Source organism: Osmerus mordax, chromosome 22, assembly GCF_038355195.1.
Source record: "Osmerus mordax isolate fOsmMor3 chromosome 22, fOsmMor3.pri, whole genome shotgun sequence".
Classification (NCBI taxonomy): Eukaryota; Metazoa; Chordata; class Actinopteri; order Osmeriformes; family Osmeridae; genus Osmerus; species Osmerus mordax.
Genome location: NC_090071.1, coordinates 12,858,281 through 12,880,048, shown reverse-complemented (window position 1 = coordinate 12,880,048; position 21,768 = coordinate 12,858,281). Strand labels below are relative to the sequence as shown.

At 40.6% G+C, this 21,768-nt stretch overlaps 1 protein-coding gene across 2 annotated transcripts in view; it reads left to right on the top strand.

Moving 5' to 3' along the window:
* The first annotated feature begins 2,466 nt into the window (after positions 1-2,466).
* Positions 2,467-21,768, top strand: part of si:ch73-204p21.2 (uncharacterized) — a 35,861-nt gene continuing 16,559 nt past the window's right edge. The window contains exons 1-3 of one of the 2 annotated variants that reach the window (XM_067260564.1): positions 2,467-2,691; positions 3,233-3,297; positions 3,468-3,596. In XM_067260564.1, coding sequence (XP_067116665.1) covers positions 3,478-3,596 — 119 coding nt within the window. In that variant the 5' untranslated portion in view covers positions 2,467-2,691; positions 3,233-3,297; positions 3,468-3,477. The other variant, XM_067260565.1, reaches the window with a different exon arrangement.

Below are 21,768 nucleotides of genomic sequence, written 5' to 3'. Positions count from 1 at the left end.
AATGAGTAAGAAGATTCTTATTTAAGGCCCTGCTAACCTGTCTCAGCCAATGCTTCACTTGTGATGTTATGGTCATGGTCCTGCACCACAAGACAAAGAAAGATAAGGAGTAACAAGGAATGTAAGGGCTGAACTACAAAGATGATTAAAAAAAAAATTCACCAGGGGCCGTTCTCCATACGTCGCTCATTACATCCGAGATCAAATGACACATCCAAGATGACATCCTCTTGCTTATAATGATCTGGCTAATTCGGTTCTTCGAACACACTTGTTGTTTATGATTAGCATAGGTATGTATCGATAGTAGAAACCTTGATCAGCAACGCTGCTATTGGCTGCTCACATAAGTCTATGGCTTCTCACCGTGGCCAAAATGAGCGCCCTGTTTTTTCCCCAACAGAGCAACAGCTTGCTCGAAGGTTACTCCGAATTTTAAGATTTTATCAGAAGAACGCCAGGGAACACCTCAAAGTCTGCAAAATCCAAGAAAGAGGGCTGGCAAAAAGTAGCAGGCCAAATTAAATGTAGAGTGACCACGCGTTTTATCGCTTATTACAGTAAGCTAGGCCTATGTTTTTTTTTTTTTTCATACTTTCATATTTTCATTTATCATCTTTAATGTCATATGATGTGGTTTCAACAAATTTATTATGTAAATGACATCCTCACAAAAAAGCGATAGGCTATCCTCTCAAAAAGTATAGGCTAGCATATCGCGCTGTGCTTAAGGAGCCTATCTATCACGCAATGAGCAATTAATTCGGTTTCATGTTAAATTCTGCTAATTATTCTTGCACCTTCTACAACAGGTTCCTGTAGTAAAAACGGACAAGACATGTCTGTGACAGACTTCCTGTATCACCTCTGCTTGTAAAGCCTCAATCTAATCGTGTTTACATAAAATAAACCTGCTCCCGAGCAGGTTTAAGTTTATGGACCTGTTGCTATGACAGCAAGTCCAGGATGAGCTTCGAAGAACCGAACAATCCAAGATAATGACAAATCGTCAACAATCAAATCCAGCTAACTGAGTTAGCGACATACGGAGAATGGGCCCCTGGTATTTTTACAGGTGTGGTCATGTGTGTGGATGAGTCTGTGTATGTGTGCTAATTTCACTGCACTGTCATTTCATTCAGTGTCCCCTCCCACACCTCTCTCAGGTCATTTATGAGTTTGTAACATGCTGTTGTGGGGTGATACACCCTGATAAAATGTACAACAACTTAAAGGCAGGGTAGGCCATTTTGTTGAGAAGCACTTTTTGTCATATTTACCGAAAGTTGCTTCACGTTTTGATAGCAACCAATAGGTTGTGGTACAGACCAATAGGTCTATACCTATATCTAAAGATTTGACGGTAATATGAAATCATTCGCAATACTGTAATAAACATGACCAATCATTAAGGGGTACCCTGACTAGTGATTGGACAGGCTACCTGTCTGTCTACCTACCTATCTGCGCGTACTCTGCCCCTCCACTCAATGCTTGTTACTGTAGTTTTGTGGGAGTGGCTTTGGTTTAAATCGTGTCAAACAGAAGCTAAAATAGCTAGCTTTAAAAAACTAGCCTACCCTGCCTTTAAGGTACGGTCGTCTTATCTGGCCCAACTGTCCCCAGTTCAACAAATATACAGTATACATTACATTTACATTTAGTCATTTATACAGTATATAATAAATTCCTAGTATGAAAAGATCCAGTAGAGGTATCTGAAACCTTGACTGGTTCGTGGGTTTGGCTCCTTTAAAGGTGACATGACATGCTGTTTTTGGATGCTTTTATATAGGTCTTAGTGGTCCCCTAATACTGTATCAGAAGTCTCTTTCCCGAAATTCAGCCTTGGTGCAGAATTACAGCCACTACTAGCAGTTCCACAAGGAGCTTTCCTCAGAACGCGCTGTTTTGGTGTCTGTAGCTTTAAATGCTAATGAGGAGGAGAGAGGCGGCACAATGCGCTAATGTTTACAATGGATGTATCGCAATGGCTCGTAGCGCCGTTGCTGTAAGATGCCTTGAATTTGCCCATTCTCATCTGATCACCCTGGTTTGCAGAGGTGCACATTCAGTCATTTTAATGACGGGAAAGGCGGATATCGCGCGCGCCATAAGACCAACAGCAGAACAGTTATCCAAATAACAAAGAAGTGTACAACACTTGCGTTACAGTGTGTGTATTCTCACACATACTAGCTATCTACCTTTACATTAGCGACAGTAACTCAGCTTTTAGCTGCAGAGCTAATTAAAGCCACATTCTAAGGGTAGCAAGCTAGAAACCATATACAGTAAAGCAACAAAATGATAAAGCGTTAGTTATATCATAAACTGAAACCTGAGCTGTTTTATGTTTGTACTCTGTCCTGTGGAATGAAGGCGTGTGTGTGTGGGTGTGAATGTATGTGTGTATCTTGAAAACTGTCAATGAGTAAACATGCTCTCTCTGTCAGACTGGGTGTGTGAGAGAGAAAGGGAGAGACAGAGAGAAAGAGATATCAAAGAGTTTTGTGGTGAACCTAACAGCCAACAACGTTTGTCCTCTACTTACCTCTACTGAACCACTTCCATTGGTAGCAGACCATTTATTTCAATACAAAGAGGAAGAGGTGACTTTTAATTCACGGAACACCTAAGGTCCTGCAAGACTGGCGGGCAATTCTGTTTACCTGTGTTGAGCTGGAAGAAGTGAGTATCAATAAGTGTGTGTGTGAATACAATGTGTTGATTGTGTGAGTACAGACTCTTGATTGTGGCTTAGCACAGAAAGTTGAGTGCGTGGGTGCAGGAGTACAAAGTCATTGTACTCTTTGAAAGAGTATGTGTGAGAACATTTCATTTAGTGTGTCAGTACAGTGAGTTGAGTGTGTGTGTAAGTACAATGTTGTGTGTGTGTGTGTATGTGTACGAGTGTGAGTGTGTGTGTGTTGGCACCTGGGTTACCTGGGAAACCTGTTCAATGACAAGTACGGAGACTTTTCAGGTGTGGTCGAAACAACCAGTTTTACTGACTGTTGTCTGTTCATATGTATGTGTTTATTGAGTGTGTGTATGTATGTGTGTATATATTGTATGTAGTATATATTTATAGTATACACTTTGTGTCTGTATATGCAGTATACACATATGTACAGGATACATACTGTATGTGGGTGTGTTTGCGTGTGAGTTTGTGTGTGAATGTGCATTTGTTTGAATATATATATTAAAAAGCATTTGTGTGTCTCAGCCCTGATATGGGGATCCCATCCTTGTAGGAGAAGAACTGGTCAGAGAAAATCCTTCAACAACTGGGTAAAAGTTTTTCTCTCTTTTTTAAATCTTCTCTCCTTTCCTCTCCACTCCTCTTATCCCTCCACTCCATGCCAAGGTGATAGTCTAAATTACTTAGGCAGTAATCAGTTTCATTCTTATCTTTCTCACTCTCCCCTGACCCCTCCCAAACCCCCACCTTCCCAACCAAGTTTTTTTGCCATGGCGCTCGTCAGAGAGGTTTTAGGGTCAACATGGACAAACCTGTCTCCAGAGATGGCCATCTTCTCCCTCTTTCTCCTCTCCATCCTTCTCCTCATCCTATGCACCAACTGTGGCAGGTACAACCTCCAGCTGCCAGCCTCCCTAACTCACTTTTTAACCACTGATGTCGTAAAAATTATGAATTTCCTGAAAGTTCACAATATTGTATACAGAACTAGAGAGGGTTATTGTGGGGTGTGCTCGTGTCGGTTGCAGATGGGTCAGTTTTTTTACAGAAATTCTTACAACTGATATTTCTGACATTTATTTAGGGGGAAATGGGTAATTCAAAAGAAGTTTACTGGAAGCGATCATTTGTCAGCAACACGCAAAATGTGACCATTTGGTCGCAGTCTAGAGCCCTGCGTGGAGAAGCTGACCCCAATAAATTGTACTATGAGCTAGCGAACTACTAGACTATAGTGATGGGTCGTTCGCGAATGGGCCGGCTCTAAGAGCCGGCTCTTGTAGGTGAACATCGGGAGCTGGCTCGCATATCTGAAGAGCCGGCTCTATTTTTAATAGATTAATATAGCCTATAGAAATTAAATGATTATGTAATAATTAAATCATGAATTATTTTAATTGTATTTAAAATAATTGACTAATTCAAAGAACAAAAAATTATGTAGGGCAAAGGCGCACACACATTCGTTTTGTGTCTGATCAGCCTCACATTCTGTTCCTGTCAATCATACACGCAGTGTCAACCAATTATACTGCATGAGGGAGGGCCGAGACAACTCTCACACACACAGTCAGACGAGTAGTCGAAACTCGGAAGAGAGCCATAACAAATCAATGCATTTTTAAAGACATTGTGGTTAAAGTATGATTTCATTTAATAATTTAATTAGAATTGTTTTCACACCTATCATAGTCAAAGTCATAGTTAAAACATTTATTTTTTAAAGAGCCGTTTGGGAGCCAAAATAGACTATTTTCAGTGAGCTGAAACAAGCTGGCTCAGGAAAAAGAGCTGGAATGCCCATCACTACTAGACTACTGACAGAGAATGTCTAATATGGGGAGAACTGCCACTCTCGGGAAATGTCCGGGTTCTATACTGATTGCACTTCCACTCTAGTTCCATATGAGGGCGCTAACGAGCGAGTGCAGAATGAATGGAGGTCTATGGAGCTATACCCCTCAAAATCCACTTTTCTCAGGATATAATATTTTGTCGATTAATTTGAAATCTGAATTTGAAAGGGTAGGCAAAGAAATCTGTTAAAAGTCGCCTTTCTGTTCTAAAAAGCCTTTGAAAATGTCAATGACGTCATACACATCGTACGACCAGAAATACTGCTTTGCGGCAAGCTCTGGTCACTTCCTTTTTTCTCTCGAGGCATCGACAACACAGCTGACAGGTTAGGCTCTCTCTGTCAATACACATGCTAGAAAGAGTTTTGGCTTGCTAATGTTGCTAATGCTCTGACATTCTGGTTCCGCTTCAGATACCATCAAGCGGGATCTCTGGTCATAGTCAGTCCTTCACTAACCAATCAGCATTCATTAGCAGAATGCTAGCGTGTTATGGGCAACAACGACTCACCCTGTAAGAAATCGAAAGGACATAAGTACTTGTTCATTCAACTTTCGATCTATAATACATGCACAAACTACAATCAAATCTGAGATTTCTCAAAACAATCAGGCGAAAGAGACAAATGTAGCCGTTTAGCTCCATATATTCCCATTCATTTTGCACTCGCTCGCGATCACCCCCAGTGGAACTCTGGTGGAACTGCAACCAAATTCGGTACAATGGGGCTTAATAGGGAGTGGATAGGCTCTCCTTAAACAGGCTCTGCTACTGATGTGTGGGAATGGCAGGAGCTAGGTCGAAGGGCGTACAAAAATACAGGGTGTTGAATCACAGCAGAGCCCGTCTACGGAGAGCCTGTCCCAGACGCCCACCCCTCGGCTTGAGGCAACGGCCCCGGTGGATGTAGGTGGTATTGCATTTCCGATTTGCTACCCGACTCGTCCGGTGGTTTTTATTCTATTACCTCCAGTCAACATAGCAAAAAATATCTTCCCCAATATTTTTTTTCGATTCTCGAACCTGGCTCGAACTACTAGCTTTTTCATAGAATAATTTTTCCTGATTTTTGCTAAGTTTGAAAACAATCCGAAATGGGTAAACTAGCACCCCATTTATTTGCTTAGGTGAAGAAAGGTTGCCTGAAAACGTGCTCGCGGATACGAACAAGGGACGAGCACAAAAAGGAACATTAGCAAATTGCTCATTTCAGTGGCAGCTGGTGAAAATTATTCTAGGTGGGGCTGTGAAATATTCAGTCAATTCAGTAACCATCCTAATACAATTGAACACAAACTGCAGGATAGAGTGCTCTGTGAAATAGTAATTATTTAACTAGAGAGGGTACAATTCAAGGCCGTAATTATAATATATATTTGGGGCATCCCCCCCCCCAATATTCAAATATGGTCAAAATGTCCCCCCCAATATATTGCTATAAAAATACAAAAAAGTAAAATAATGTGCTACGCTACGACAGGCAACCACGCACGCTGTCCGAAATTATCATAACAAATTTTATTTGGCCCCCCAATGTTGACTCCATGGCTACGGCCTTGGTCAAATTTATGGGGAAATTGTAGGGTGCGCTTGCTTGCGTCAGTTGCAGATGGGTTCGTTTATTAACCTTAATTTTTACAACTGATATTTCTGTTTCTTATATACTAGTGTAAATAAACAGTTTTATGGACCTAGCAACAAGCGGTTGCCTTGGAGATGTAGCCATTGACCTTAACAATGTAGCATCTGCTCGGCAACAAAGTAGCCTAAGTTGCCTAAAAAAAAACTAAAACAACCAAATATGGTTTCTGCACAGGTCCGCAAACGCCCCGCAATCGCTTCGCGTTTAAAAAAAGTATCTGAAGCAGACAGAAGACGAATTGATGTTGTTGATATGTTGCCTTGGATTTGTCGCCTCGATTTGTTAAAACGATAAAAATGCCTACTTATTATTTATGAAGATTGCATACATTTGTTGCTGCTCATTTACAATTCAAAATACAAAAAGTGAAGTGTAGAATGAAACGGTTGTCTTCTCATTTCCCCTGCATGAAGGAATAGTGATAAGCTATAGTAGCCTCAGTTGAAAAGTTGGATCAAACGAAGATATTGGGCAATCCGGTGTAAAATGGTCCTAACCTCTATGACTTAAACATACTCATACCTACTCATATTGCATTCATTCATTAGGAACCCCCTTTGAAACAAGCTGATCCCCCTTTGAAAATAGCTATTCTAACAACGTTGTCACCGGCAGTATTTCAGATGGAATTGCACTTCAAACAGTACTATCTGCTAACTGAAAATAAGCCCCCCAAAACTTAAAGGAGTCATTGATTGCAAAAACAATCTTACCTTGTCAGTGGTGTAATGGTAAAAATAGAGGTGGGTAAACTATGAATTTTATTATTTATTTATTTACAGGGTCGTCAACCCCCCCCCCCCCCCCCCGAGACGAGCTTTCACGTCTGTTTCAACCCCCCCCCCACGCATTGACCGGACCGTGAGACACACGCATTTCAGCCCCTTCACAGAGGCTTGACAACCCTGTTTATTTATTTATTTTTACGCTTCATTAGGCCTATTTGGATGGAACCGGTAAGGTTGGCTTGTATCTGCATCATCGTAATTAAAAGAACGTTAATAATAGTAGGCTAGCCGTTTGTCCCTGTCTTAATGTGATGTTGTGCAAACCAAAACAACGTTTACAAACGTGAATTGATCACTCTGTACTTGAGGCCTTTTGCGGGCATCTGTGGGAGTGGGAGCACTCGATGGTCTCTTCAAAAATCGCCTGATATCCATGGCTAATTAATCCATTCCGAACAGGTAAACTAATCCACAACGTGTGTGTACATACTTTGTGGATCTTGATTGGTGTCGCCGCCGCAGCGCATTGATTGAAGGGTCACAGACCCTACAGCGCAGATGAAATTATTCAGACTACAGCGTTTATATGTTAAACAATATGAAATTTAGTCTTTGGTGTTTTAAAATTACACCAAATTTATTTAGGATTATTCCAACAGCAGAATACGAGGCGCAGGGAACTTAGATGTGCGTAAACGCGCATAAACGCTATTTAGAAGTGGATAAACGCAATTTCTGCAATTTAGAGGTGGATAAACGTTATTTACGAATTTCGGGAGGTGCGTAAACGGCGTTTACGTGCGTTTAGCCCCCACTACATCCCTGGTCATAGTTGAATAACGACAGTTCGGTGGGTAAAATGAACATACAGTGAACCTCAAAGTCCATTGACACCTCTTTCCTATACAAATCTCAAAATGAAAAAATGTGGCTGTAAAACGGTAGCTTTTCAACAAAGCCACCGGACTGACGTCAGTCCGGTGGCCTGCCTTTTTTGGCTCTGGGCTGTATCTTTGTCACGCCCCAAAATGTACATCCAGACCAGCCCACTCACTGGTGTTCTTGCCCAGTCCGAGGTAGCGTAGATCTCCGATACTAGTTTAGCTGCACGCTGCTCTTTGTAGGCTACTTTTAAGGAATTACAAAGAAGAACGTTTTGAATTATAACAAGGATATTGAAAATGGACCACGGTCGTAAATGCTGTGTTCCAGGCTGTACAGGGAAGGCTAACACTCATAGTCTTCTCAAGGAGCCGAACATTCGACAGGCATGGATGCTGTTTGTTTATGAGAAGATCCCGGCGAAGTTCGACACTTAATTATTCATTTGCTCTAAACATTTCACCCAAGACAGTTTTGACAACCTTGGTCAATTTCAAGCAGGATTTGCTAAGAAGCTGAACCTGAAAAGATGCTGTTCCGACCGTATGCTCATCGCAAGCTGTAAGTACAGTATGATTTTGTCGCTAACAGTTATTAGCAATGCTAACGTCTCCTGTATCTAGCATAGGTAGAATGCTAAATACGTTTCTAAACACATCAACATACTTTACTTAGCAAATGACTCTAGCTAGACTAGCTGTAGTCGGCATTAGAAGGGATGCTTACGAAAAAATTGCCAGAAAACGAATAGCAGTCTGGCCTATTGCTAACGCCCGTCTAGATTATCTATTTGAAAGAATTGGAGAAAGGCAGGTGCTAGATACAGGATACGTTAGCATTGCGAATAACTGTTACCGACAAAATCATACTACAACTTGTTGTGATGCAGTTGTGATGAACGTAAGGTCGGAAACGCACCTCTTTTCAGCAACTGCTTCATAGCAAATCCTGCTTTACATTGTCCCAGGTTTTCAAAACCGTCCTTGGTGAAATGGTTCGCGCAAATGTGTCGAGGGTCGAACTGCACAGGGATGTTCTCTGCTACGGTATAGACAAACATCAGCCCTGCCCGTCTAGTCAATGTTAGCTAGACGCTGATTTGCAAAGAATGCAAGAACAGCTAGATAGCGAAAACACCTAGACTGTAGACATGTGAACTAGTTTAGCTTGCTAACGCAAGAGCATAGGTAGAATGTGTGATGATTTAGCCTAGTTTATTGGCAATGGGGCTAACGTTGTTTCATGTTCCTGACTGTTTCATTCAAATAAATAACCTGTGTTGTTATGTAAATCTACAATTCACGACGCATGTTTGTCCAGATCTTTGTCAGGTTATTAGTGATGTGTCGTTCGTGAACGATTCGTTCATTTTGAACGAATCGTTACAAGGACTTACAAGGACTCGGGAGTAACGAGTCCTCTCAAAGAGTGATTCGTTCATTTTCTCGTGGCCGCGCATCTGGACTGTTGCATAGGCTCGTCCAAGTAAACATAAATGATTCGTTCATTTCTCGACTGCATTGACCGGACCGTGAGACACACGCATTTCAGCCCCTTCACAGAGGCTTGACAACCCTGTTTATTTATTCATTTTTACGTTTCATTAGGCCTATTTGGATGGAACCGGTAACGTTCAAAGAGTGATTCGTTCATTTTCTCGTGGCCGCGCATCGGGACTGTTGCATAGGCTCGTCCAAGTAAACATAAATGATTCGTTCATTTCTCGACTCGGTCTTCGGGTACGAGTATTTGGATCATTTTTCACGTGACCTGCATAGGCTCTGTAGTGGCAGCTAGAGGAAACGCTAGAGGGAACGATTTGTTAATTTCCCGACTCGATCTTTCGACAAACCTTTGGATCATTTTTCACGTGACCTGCATGGGCTCTTTAGTGGTAGCTAGAGGAAACGAACGATTTGTTCATTTCCCGACTCGGTCTTTCTACGAGTCTTCAGATCATTTTTCACGTGACCTGCATAGGCTCTGTAGTGGTAGCTAGAGGAAACGAACGATTCGTTCATTTCCCGACTCGGTCTTTCTACGAGTCTTTGGATAATTTTTCACATGACCTGCATAGGCTCTGTACTGGAGGAAACGAATGATTCGTTCATTTCCCGACTCGGTCGTTCTACGAGTCTTTGGATCCTTTTTTTCACGTGACCCGCATTGTATTTTTTAGTAGAGGAAACAGTTTCTTTATTCCCTTTCGCGTGGCCGCTGTTTTAGTAAGATGTGAATGATATTCGCTCCAGTCATCATACTGACTGGTTTTGTTATTTTCACTTTACATTTACACTTACAATTTAGTGCAGTGTAATTGTTTGCCGTGATAATTAAATGCTAGTGTGATAATAAATGACCAAATCATACAAACTGTCATGATACATTATTTCAATGCAGGAATTTCTTTTAAAATAGTATCTGCTGGTGCACGTCATGCACTAACCTACATGAGAATATGATACGTGTTTGCAGTGGACGGATAGCTCCCCCCCGTTGAAATGAACGAATGACTCGAAAAAAGATGCATTCATTTTACTTAACGAGATTCAAAGAACCGAATCAGTAAAATGATCCGAACTTCCCATCACTACAGGTTATTTTTCAGCAAGATAGCTAGAGCTAGCTAACTGAAGCCGAGTTGAATCACGAGTTTGGTTGCTAAGCTGTAATGTTCTACCCACCTGGCTAAGTCAATCCAGTTTGCTTCGACAACAGAAGTGGAAACAACTAACGTTATAATTTCAAATGATATGTAGTCAATCTGTTGAAAACAGTGTTGTGTAGACACAATAGATTTATTTGCGTGTTTTGTCTCCACCTTCGGTGTTTCAGTGAGTGCTGTTGGCCGTGTTGCGTTTTTGCTCCCCAGCTTCACTCGTTGAAAACCAACCAATCAGCACGCAGCTCATCTAAATATTAATGAGCATACCATAACAGGAGAAAAGCTAGTGTTTTTTCAGAGGATCTATCAGGGGGCATAGAACAGCACCCGGGCCATTTTCAACCCAACCAATGTTACATACCCTTTTCGGAGACCTTAAGGAACAGTGTGAAATACCCCAAAAACCCAGTCAATCACCCCTTTAAATAAGCTTGACATTTATTTAGGGGGAAATGGCTAATTCAAAAGAAGTTTGCTGGAAGCGATAATTTTCAGTAACAATGCCAAATGCGACCGTTTCGTGTCAGTCTACAGCCCTGCGTGGAGAAGCTGACCCTGGTAAATTGTGCTACGAGCAAGCTACAGGTAGCCTAGCTGCTGTTGATAGCCAAACTTCACTGAGGGGATTGTTTGAATGCGCCGGAAATGAAAAACGTTTCTTTTGACATTTAGGCTGTGGCATTGAAGACAGCGACGCACCACACAAGCTGGAGTTTAAATACATTATTTAATGTGACATTACTTACTTTGCTTAAATGTAAGATGCTGCTAGTACACCACGGCACAATACGATACTTGCTGTGCGAGAGGGACGGCAAGATGGCGTCGCGGTAACATCACTCTGTTGTTGCTCTGCAGTATGAATTAGCAAACCTCGGTTTGTTGAACAGTTAACATGAAATGAGGGCTTTCAAATGCTATCCTAATACTTGAAAACTCAGAGACTTCTTGAAGAATATGTTTTTCTACGTGTTTCCTTACTTTTTCGGCTTTTTAAAAACCGTCTAAAGTTAGTGGCTAACGCAAACCACTCTCTGATAACCTAAGGGTTAGCTAACTTTACAAACGGAACGGACTGTTATTTCTTCTATTCGGACAGTAGTCCTCGGTTGACTCACATATTCTTAAAAAATGGACAAAGATATTAGCAGCATAATGCAGGGGCGATTCTAGGATCAGACCTTTAGGGGTGCTCAGCCCCCAATGAGAATGTGACATGAATACAGTGCCTTGCAAAAGTGCTAAACCCCCTTGCTAATATAAATCCCTAATTTCACTGGATAACAAGTAATACATTTATGTATTATTATGCAAAATATTGAATGAATGAAAAAAATAAGGATGTCCCTTTCTTCATGAACTACCAGCATCAAATGATAATAAACAATATTAAAAATATATATATATTATTATATTTAGGGGTGCTGAGATGAAATTTAGGGGTGCTTGAGCACCCCTAAAAAGGGTCTAAAATCGCCACTGGCATAATGTACTCATACGCCAAGAAGGCTCTGCAGGTCGAGGAAGGCGAGCTGGAGGTGACTTTGCCGGAGCAGGTGGGCTTGGACTCGGCGCAACCGTTGCCAAATGCGCCGAAGCCGCGAGCCGCCAAGAGAAGTAAAACACTTGATGACAAGGAAGGTCAGTCTGTGCCTAATTCTGTTCTGCTAACAGTAATGGAGAGTGTTGAAAAGATGCAAGAAGAGTCACTGAGGAGGTTGCATTCGTTGGAAGCGACAGTTAAAGATAATACTTGCTCCATAAAAAGTGTCACTGGCGCTATGGAATATATGGGGAAACAAATAAAAGAAGCAACAGACAAAGTTGAAACTCTAGAGGAAAAAGTTGGACTCCTGGAGAAAGAAAACGGTGTGCTCCGTGACAGGTGCAATGAACTTAATAATTACAAAAGGAGTGGAATCTACGTGTTTCTGGGGTCAAGGAACAAGCAGGAGAAAATGGCAAAACGAATTGGTGCACCTACTCAGCCAGGTCTTACCAGACACCGCAGACCAACTGGCCTTTCCGTGGACATCACTCACAGACTGGGACCCCACTCCAGAGATGCATGTTCCAACCGCCGTCAGGGCTCGACAATAATGATGGCCCCGGGCTAGTAAAAAGTAACGTTGGGACAGTTAAACTAGCAACTCACTGTCCCGATAGGGCCACTGCAAAGCATTGATTGAAGAAAAAAAATCTAATTGTAAAACTTAACATACTGCATGTTTTGTTATCTGCTAAATGCATAAATAACTTTGCAGCTTGTGAGGCACACCGTTGGCCAATCAAAAGTTGAGTAGTGAGTGATGAGTGGTTGTCAAATTCTAATTCTCTCATCTCAATAAATTTGTTAACAACTGGCGCGAGACTGGCGCAGACACTGAAGTGAAGATGGCAGCAAAAGAGAGCTACGAGCTCAAACCATAGAGGCTCAAACAGAAGCAACTTTTTTTTATGGACTAAGATGCACTGTGTCGTCCGTCTAAAGCAGACAAAAGTGGATATTTTTACACAGGCACCGACAATTTTCCAAAACAATCCCTCACCAGCCATGCTAATAGCAGACAGCACCTGGTTTGCATGACAGCTAAGCAGGTGGTTGACAATCCATCTTCCGGTCCGTTGACCATGCTGGTCAGGAATTTAAATGCAGACACCCATAGTGTTATTGCACGACTTATAACAACGGCATATCACATAATTAAGACGGAAGAATGGTGTTGACTTGGGTACTCAGTATCATACTGATGAAATGCTATGGAAGATTTTATATATTAGCATTGAGGGACCAGAGGTTTCACAGTTTCAGCCAGACAGAGTTGTACAGAGATGGCTGTCAGCAGGGCAGAGAGCACGTCATGTTGGAGGTTAAAAGTCAATTGTTTTGCTGACTATTACCTTTACCTATTACTTATTACCTATTTTTTATCGCAAAAAAAAATATTTTATTTTTGAGTGGGCAGTGTAGTTGCTGAAAATGTGCTTATTTTATTGATGAAACGGCTAATTTGTAAATTTGGTCCGACTTTTTGATAACCTAGCTAACATCGCAGTGCAGTGCAGACACTAGTTGCTGCATTTTATCATAATCCTATCAAATTTGTGAAATGACAATCACAAATGTTTAGTTTGTTTTGAACTTTATTAAGTATGACCCTATATTTAACACAAATGTAATACACAAGCACTACATTTAGTCATTTAGCAGACGCTCTTATCCAGAGCAATTTACAGTAAGTACAGGGACATTCCCCCCGAGGCAAGTAGGTTGAAGGACACAACGTCATTTTGCACGGCAGGGAATCGAACTGGCAACCTTCAGATTACTAGCCTGATTCCCTAACCGCTTAGCCACTTGACTCCCTCCACTATACAGCAAAAGTTTATAAAATGTTGTGCTGATAATGCCAGTGTGCTGCGAGTCCAGGGTATTGTGCAATAGCCAAGAAAACACACATCTCAACTTCGCGTTCTTCGGATTGATAAACAGCCTTTAGACGGGCTCCGCTTTGTGTTTGGCGCTGCCGCGCTAGCGTTGGATGATTCACAAATGTAACGCGATTCACAAATAAATGACCCCATTACATTACTACAAACATAGGACGCTCACATGACGTGATGCATTTTTAGTCGCATACTGTGACGTTTGAGAACCTAAAACTCTGTTTAACCTAGTGCACACGCCAACACAAAAACGGAGTTTTCAGAAATCTCCACTTTGGCCGGAGTTTTTAGAAATGATCGTTTTCCGTGATAAAACCTCCGTTTTCGTGTAAGTGAAAGGCCAAACCGCATGAAAATATACGCGTTTTTCCTCCGTGTAAACGGGGCCTAAATGTTTTCCTCAAAGGTCATAGCTTTATTTCTGGGGTAGATTTCTCAAAATATATGTGTTTTGCTAGGGGTTTGTTTTTTCTATCACAAAGTTTATAACAACTTTCTATCTTGTGTATTTTTCCAGTTTTCAGGTTATACCTGATATTGTTGTCTTTGTCTTTAATGTCTATTAATGCCAGGGGTCTTAAAAATTGTGTGAAATGCAAGACTCTGTTTTAGTTTGCAAAGAAAATAAGACAGATTTTTGCTTGTATCAAGAATGTCACTCAACAGCCAATGACAGTAATTTTTGTTCACAAGTTCACGAGTTCACAAGACAACATCTGGTTAGCACATGAATTAGAAAACTTGTAGCAGAGTGCCTAATTCATGCCGCTGCTTTAACCTATACGGGTCACGTCAGGAACGCGGCTTCCACTCATGTCAATGTGGGAGTGGTCCCTGCGTATATTAGGGTGCTCCGAATGAATGGCAAGGGAGCGAGCAACAGACACAGGAAACAGACACAGACGGAGCCTGAAGGAATTATCCAGTTATTTTGAAATACGAGTCATAGCGACGCTTGCCTACCGACCGCAAGTGCTGGAGTCCGTGGTCCGGTGAAGACCTCCAGACGCGACACGGAGAACCACCCGGCACCGAAAAGGCCGGATCGCCCACATGGAGATCCAAAAGTGGTCGTCAACGTGAACCGCCAACCTGCCGTTCTATCTTCATGGGGACCAGGGCAGATCCGTGGCGTCTAACGTGTCCATGAGTCCAGACTGGAGAACACCTTGCTCGTCTCGTACACTAAGCTGTGCGACTCTCAAGCCGCTCCACCACCACATAAACGCACCCACACCTACATAACACGCACCCTTACACACCACAGACTGTTTCGCTGCATCGTTTTGTTTATTTTGTGTTTTGAGTGTCGTGGATACAGGCATTTAAGTTGCTGATGTTTTTTTTTGTTTTGTTTGCCTTGACGTGGGTCCAAGGGGGAATTGTTGGTTATTGATTGTGTGTTTATTGTTTAATAAAGAGTACTACATACACTTGCATCAAGCTTCTGAGCTGTTCTCCTTATTTGCATTCGTTATATTTTCCTTAATTGCTGACGGTATCACACCCTAGTAATTGGCAGGATTTTGGGCCTGCCTGGCGCCCGAACTTTCACTACCTGGGGTTGCCACCGTTACAAACTCAGCTGGTGTAGGAATCTTTAGGTACAATTTTAATGGGAATATTCAAAATAGAGAGTCAGGTGGCTGAGCGGTTAGGGAAGCGGGCTAGTAATCAGAAGGTTGCCGGTTCGATTCCGGCTGTGAGAAATGACATTGTGTCCTTGGGTAAGGCACTTCACCCTACTTGCCTCGGGGAGAATGTCCCTGTACTTACTGTAAGTCGCTCTTGATAAGAGCGTCTGCTAAATGACTCAATGTAAATGTAAATACCGATTTAGATTCTTCAGGGCATTTTCTCATAATGGTAATTACCACAAATAATCATACAATAATCATTATAAACATATGGATCAACTCCTTTGTGGAGAATAACATGCTTCTTGATACCATAGAGGATAACATATCATACTGGTTGAACAAATACCCTTATGCCTCTTTAGTTGTGGGTAGAGATTTTAATATAGCGATGAATAATATGTTAGACAGATGGCCACCAAGGAGATCAGGGCCTCCTAACTCTGTGTTAAGTTGTCTCATGGATACATTTGACCTGGTTGATGTTTGGAGGGAACAGTTTCCAAATGACAGACAGTATACCTGGTCCAATAAGGACTGCTCAAGACAATCCAGAATTGACTACTGGTTAGTTTCCAGATGTTTAACGAGGAACAACATTTCAGTCAATATCAGTAACACTGCATTGACCGATCACAAAGCGATTTACCTCTCAATAACTCTGTCCTCGGATCAATCCTCTGGCCCAAAAGCCTCATTTTGGAAACTTAGTAGTTCCCTCCTTGAACATGATCTGGCCTGCGTTTCCCGCGAACAATGGATCGTAGTTTTCTACGTGCAAAATAACAAACCATCGTTATTTCTTACATGCTCTATGGCTACGATGGCTTCGGGAAACGGCCCGTAAAACTAAGATCCATCGTACGATGGATTCTACGATCAACTTAAGCTTACGATGCTTTAGGGAAACGCAGCCCAGGTCAAACAGAGTCAAAGAATTGATTGAACACTTTTGGATTAAAGCAGACTCTCAGAAAGCTTATGGGACAAATTGGGAGCTTCTAAAATATGAGTCGGGAGGTTTCTCAGGAGCTTTGGTGGTGATTTGGCCAAAAACAGACGAGCAGTTGAAGACTAGCGTTTCTTTCTTAACAAAAGTCTCTATCTAATGAGGAAAGATGTGAATGTACGAAATTACATTTAGTAATTTAGCAGACGCTCTTATCCAGAGCGACTTACAGTAAGTACAGGGACATTCTCCCCGAGGCAAGTAGGGTGAAGTGCCTTGCCCAAGGACACAACGTCATTTGGCACAGCCAGGAATCGAACTGGCAACCTTCAGATTACTAGCCCGCTTCCCTAACCGCTCAGCCACCTGACTCCCAAATTACAAAATAATTTAGATTACATTTATAAATCAAAAGCTAAGGGAGCATATATGAGGTCAAGAAAACGATGGATGGAAGAGGGTGAACAAAACTCTGCCTACTTCTTTAGACTTGAAAAGAGTAAAAATGCACTGGCTACTGTATATCAAATTAAAGTGGAGGGAAAAATTATTGACGATCCAAGAGAGTTAGCCGTCCACTGCTATAATTTATATAACAATCTATACACATCTAATTACTGCAAGGTAACAACTAAATCATTTATGGACTCTTATCAGCCATTGTAGAATTATATCCCCAGAAGATAGAGACTACTGTGATGATGGCATTGCCCAAGAGGAGGTGTTGAAGGCGATTAAAAATCTCAAAAACAACAAGACCAGGGTGTTTAACTGCTGAATTGTACAAAATGTTTGATGAATTACTAACTCCCTTTCTGGTAACAGTTTTAGAGAAAAAAGCTCTTCCAACAACTATGTGTGTCATCACATTGATTCCAAAACCAGACAAGGATAGAAACTGTCAAGAGATTTGGCGTCCTATCACTCTTAACCCTCGTGCTGCCTTCGGGTCACATGACCCAAAGGTTCATAACGAACCATCGTTGTGTTTACCCAATTTTACCCAATACAAAAACAAATAAAAATAATTTTCTTTTAACCATTCCAATGTGGGGGGTCTGAGACAGCCCGACAGTTAAAAGAAAATGCTTCACTTTGTTTTTGTATGAGGTAAATTTGTCTCAATACGAAGGTGGGTCACAATGATTGATGGGTCAGAATGACCCGAAGATAACACAAGGGTTAAATAACGATTTCAAATATTTTGCACTAGTTTTCGCTAATAGACTTAAAGAAGTGTTAGACTCTATTATAGATGAATCACAATCTGGGTTCATGAGGAAAAACGACATATTGCAAATAATATTAGATTGGTGATAGATTTGTTGGATTATAATGATCTTATCACTGACAACAGTTTCATTTTGTTCGTTGATTTTTATAAGGCGTTTCACACGTGGTTTTATCCTGCAAGTGCTTAAAGAGTTTGGAGATGGCTTTTGCAGAACTGTCAGGACCCTGTATGAAAATGGTGGTAGTGCAGTAAAATTGAAATTTGGTACTTCCTCCCAGATTCCCCCTGCGATAGAGTTGATCAGAGGATTTTCACAAGCTTCAGGTCTCAAATTAAACTTAAGAAAATGTGAACTAATGGCAGTTAAAGAATGTGATGTTTCAACTATATGTGATATCCCTGTGAAGGATCAGGTTACATACATGGGAACAATAATAACTAAAGACCACAATATAAGAAGTCCATAAAAATGTTGCCCAATCATTGAAAAGACAAAAAAGAAGTTAAACTCTTGGCTACAAAGAGACTTATCCTTGAGAGGAAGAGTGTTGCTGACAAAAGCAGAGGGAATTTCCAGACTTGCTTATTTGGCGGCCTCTTTGGATGTTGATTGTGGGGTATTGAAAATAATACATGACAATGTTGTTTAATTTCGTGTGGAAAAACAAAACTCATTTTGTCAAAAAGTCTGTAATAATGAACACAAATCAGTGTGGGGGCTTTCATTTTTTGGACTTGAACTTTAAGCAACACAATCAAAAATCAACTGGCTCAGACAATTCATTAATAATCCAACATCACTATGGAATTTTATTCCAAACGATATTTTCTCTAAAATCGGTGGCCTGAATTTTCTGTTATTATGCAATTACAATATTAGCAAAATCCCAATCAATGCTTTTGGCTTGGTCTCTTTTATTCAAACATTACTTTTCACCTCATCGATATTACATTTGGCATAATAAGGACATTCTCTTCAAAAACAAATCTTTATTTTTTGAAAACTGGTACAGGAATAATATTTTACTTGACTCACAATATGGATTTCTCTGATACTACTGTGGGGAATTTATGCTTTTCTGCGGTGCGCCAGACTAAAAATAAAACAATTAGGACTTTATACCAAAAATATATTGTTACTATTCCTTATATGATCCCATATTGAAACAGTTTAATAGAGAATGTCCGTTAAATATATGCTTACTAATAAATTGAGAGAAGTTATGTTTAAATTAATTCACAGATTCTACCCAGAAAAGTGTGTGCTTAAGCGGTATAAACCAGATATTGAATCTGAAAGCTCTTTCTGTAAAAGGTCTGGGTTCACATTTATGGTGTCAGGTGGCTGAGCGGTGAGGGAAGCGGGCTAGTAATCTGAAGGTTGTCAGTTCGATTCCCGGTCATGCCAAATGACGTTGTGTCCTTGGGCAAGGCACTTCACCCTACTCCCCTCGGGGAGAATGTCCCTGTACTTACTGTAAGTCGCTCTGGATAAGAGCCTCTGCTAAATGACTAAATGTAAATGTAAATTTATAAAACTGTGCGTAGCATTCTTACTAAAAGTGTACGTACGCCCAAAAGCCTAAAATGGCGTACGCCCCCAAAAATCTGATTTATAAAACCGTGCGTTTGCACACCTGTAAGCAATGTTCCCTTTATAAATCACAGATTACCCACAAGTGTGCGTACGTGAATCAGCATTTTACCCCGCCCGTTTTTAACCATAAATGGTCAATGCAAAGCACCTCATGAATGCTAATCCAGTATATTAATGGCCCTGGCATGCGCCCTGGCAATGCACAGTATTAAAGAAATATATTTAGTTATACACTGTGTTTTGCAGTTACACTGTAAAATATTTCACTGTAACTTTACAGTAAATTACTGGCTACTAGTTGCATTACTTTCACAGTAATTTTACAGTAATTTATTATAAATATTTCACAGTAATGTATTGCACATGTTTCACAATAATGAACTGTAAACATTTCACAGTAAAATGCAATGCAACTACAGCGGTATATTGTAACTTCAAAGTTGTCATGCCATTTGATTACTGTGATATAGCAGTATGTAGCTGTGGAATTACATCGTCTTGCTGTATATAAATTACAGTGATTGTCTGTATTTCTATGTTTTTTACTGTAAAAGTAATGCAACTAGTAGCCAGTAATTTACTGTACATTTACAATTTAAATAACACTGCAAAATACTGCAAATTTGACTTGTTAACTGATTTTACCACACAAACGTGCTTTGGATTTGCTAAATTAAAAGTCAAAGCAAGAACAAAGACAACAAAGACAAAACACATTTTAACTTTTTAATAATGATAACAAGTATTAAATTCACTATTAAATTCAACAATTTAACTTTTGGACTTCCCTTGTACTGTTTTATATTGTTTACCATCAACCTGGAATTGTCTTCCATTGTAGGGGGTGTAGCATGGGCCATCATAATTCTGACCATGATTCGTCGTTAGGCTCATTAACGATCACTGCAAAAGATCTGCGTTCCTGTGCAGGAGAACCTAGCAGAACAACCATTTCTCCAGCTCTCCATCGCAGCCATAGCCCACCTGAGAGGTCACGACAGTTAGCCAGACTCATTAGATCAGAGAGGTATATTAACATTGCATCGTTTGAGTATCGTAAGAGTCGAGACTTCAGGACCCCGGGTTCTGGACTGGATGGAGTGCTACAGAGATGGCGTTCTGCTAGGTTCTCCTGTCTGCACCGGAACTGCAGCTCTTTTGCAGTGATGGTCTCCTATGTATGCACAGGGACACTGAAACTATGTAGCGAGTGTCTCTTTTTAGTACAGGTTTACTGTGCAACACTAGTTCACTCCAATGTTAATACTTAGCTATAAAAATAGCATTCGCGCTGACCCACAGCAGAGTTAGCTAATAGTTCATCCTAAATTTGGAGCTAGTAAAAACCTACAAAGTTGTATGTATAATTTGAACAGTACTTGCTACGAATCTTTAGCTGAGGCAACATACTGATGTTCTTATTTCACTGACGCCAGCCGCAAATTAGCCACCCTAGCTGAAGCATCGACCATGTGAGACATCAAACTAGACGAAAATGTTTGCAATCATGACGGATTTACTGGATTTGATTATTAAAATCAGTTAAGTACGGTATTAACTGCACAAGTAAAACATACGCACAGAGATTACTAGCAGCTAAATTGGATGACTGCAGATAGTTTAATGTTACAGAGCAAAGTCACAATCCTGGCAGGCAGCGCCGAGGTGAAATGGTGGAAAAGAGAAACGGTTGGGAAAGCGAGAAAACTGACTTCATTTCCACCTCAAAACTATTTCACTTCCTGAACATTGCATGTAAACCAATCTCATACGAGTTTTGAATCTTACTTATTACACAGCTAGCCATATTTAAAACATTATAGTATATTTTAATTGATTATGTTTAATATATTTAAGAATTAATAGACTTATCCTCATTCTAAGGAATTTTTATGAATACATTTTGAGAAAATGACTTTAAATAAAATCAAATAGATGTAATAAACTATGCCATTTCTGAGTGTACCTTCGAGCTCTTCTATCGTGTGCTGTATCCACCTGTCTCTTCTTGATCCCACAATGCAGCGCAGTTCAAGTGCAAATCAAGTTTTACAGTAATGTACTTGGTTATCTCAAAGGATGATTTGAGGAGTATTTTACTGTGAAATAACCCAACAAAATGCTGTGAAATCTTGGTATCGTTTCTTTCACAGTAACTTACTGTGTCTACATTGATTTCACAGTAAATTCTACATTACAACATGATATTGGGATTATTGCAGTTAAAGCCTGTAAAGTTATAATACGATGATTTATTGTGAAATATTGCAGTTAAATATTTTTAAATCCTGGTAACATTTTACAGTGTATGTAAAGGTAGGATATGTGATGTTATCCTGCATTCCATGCAGTCGGGGCATCTCCCCCTCCTGCACTCCCGTGGTGGACAATCTGATGGTGAAACAGCGCTGAATTTTGATTTA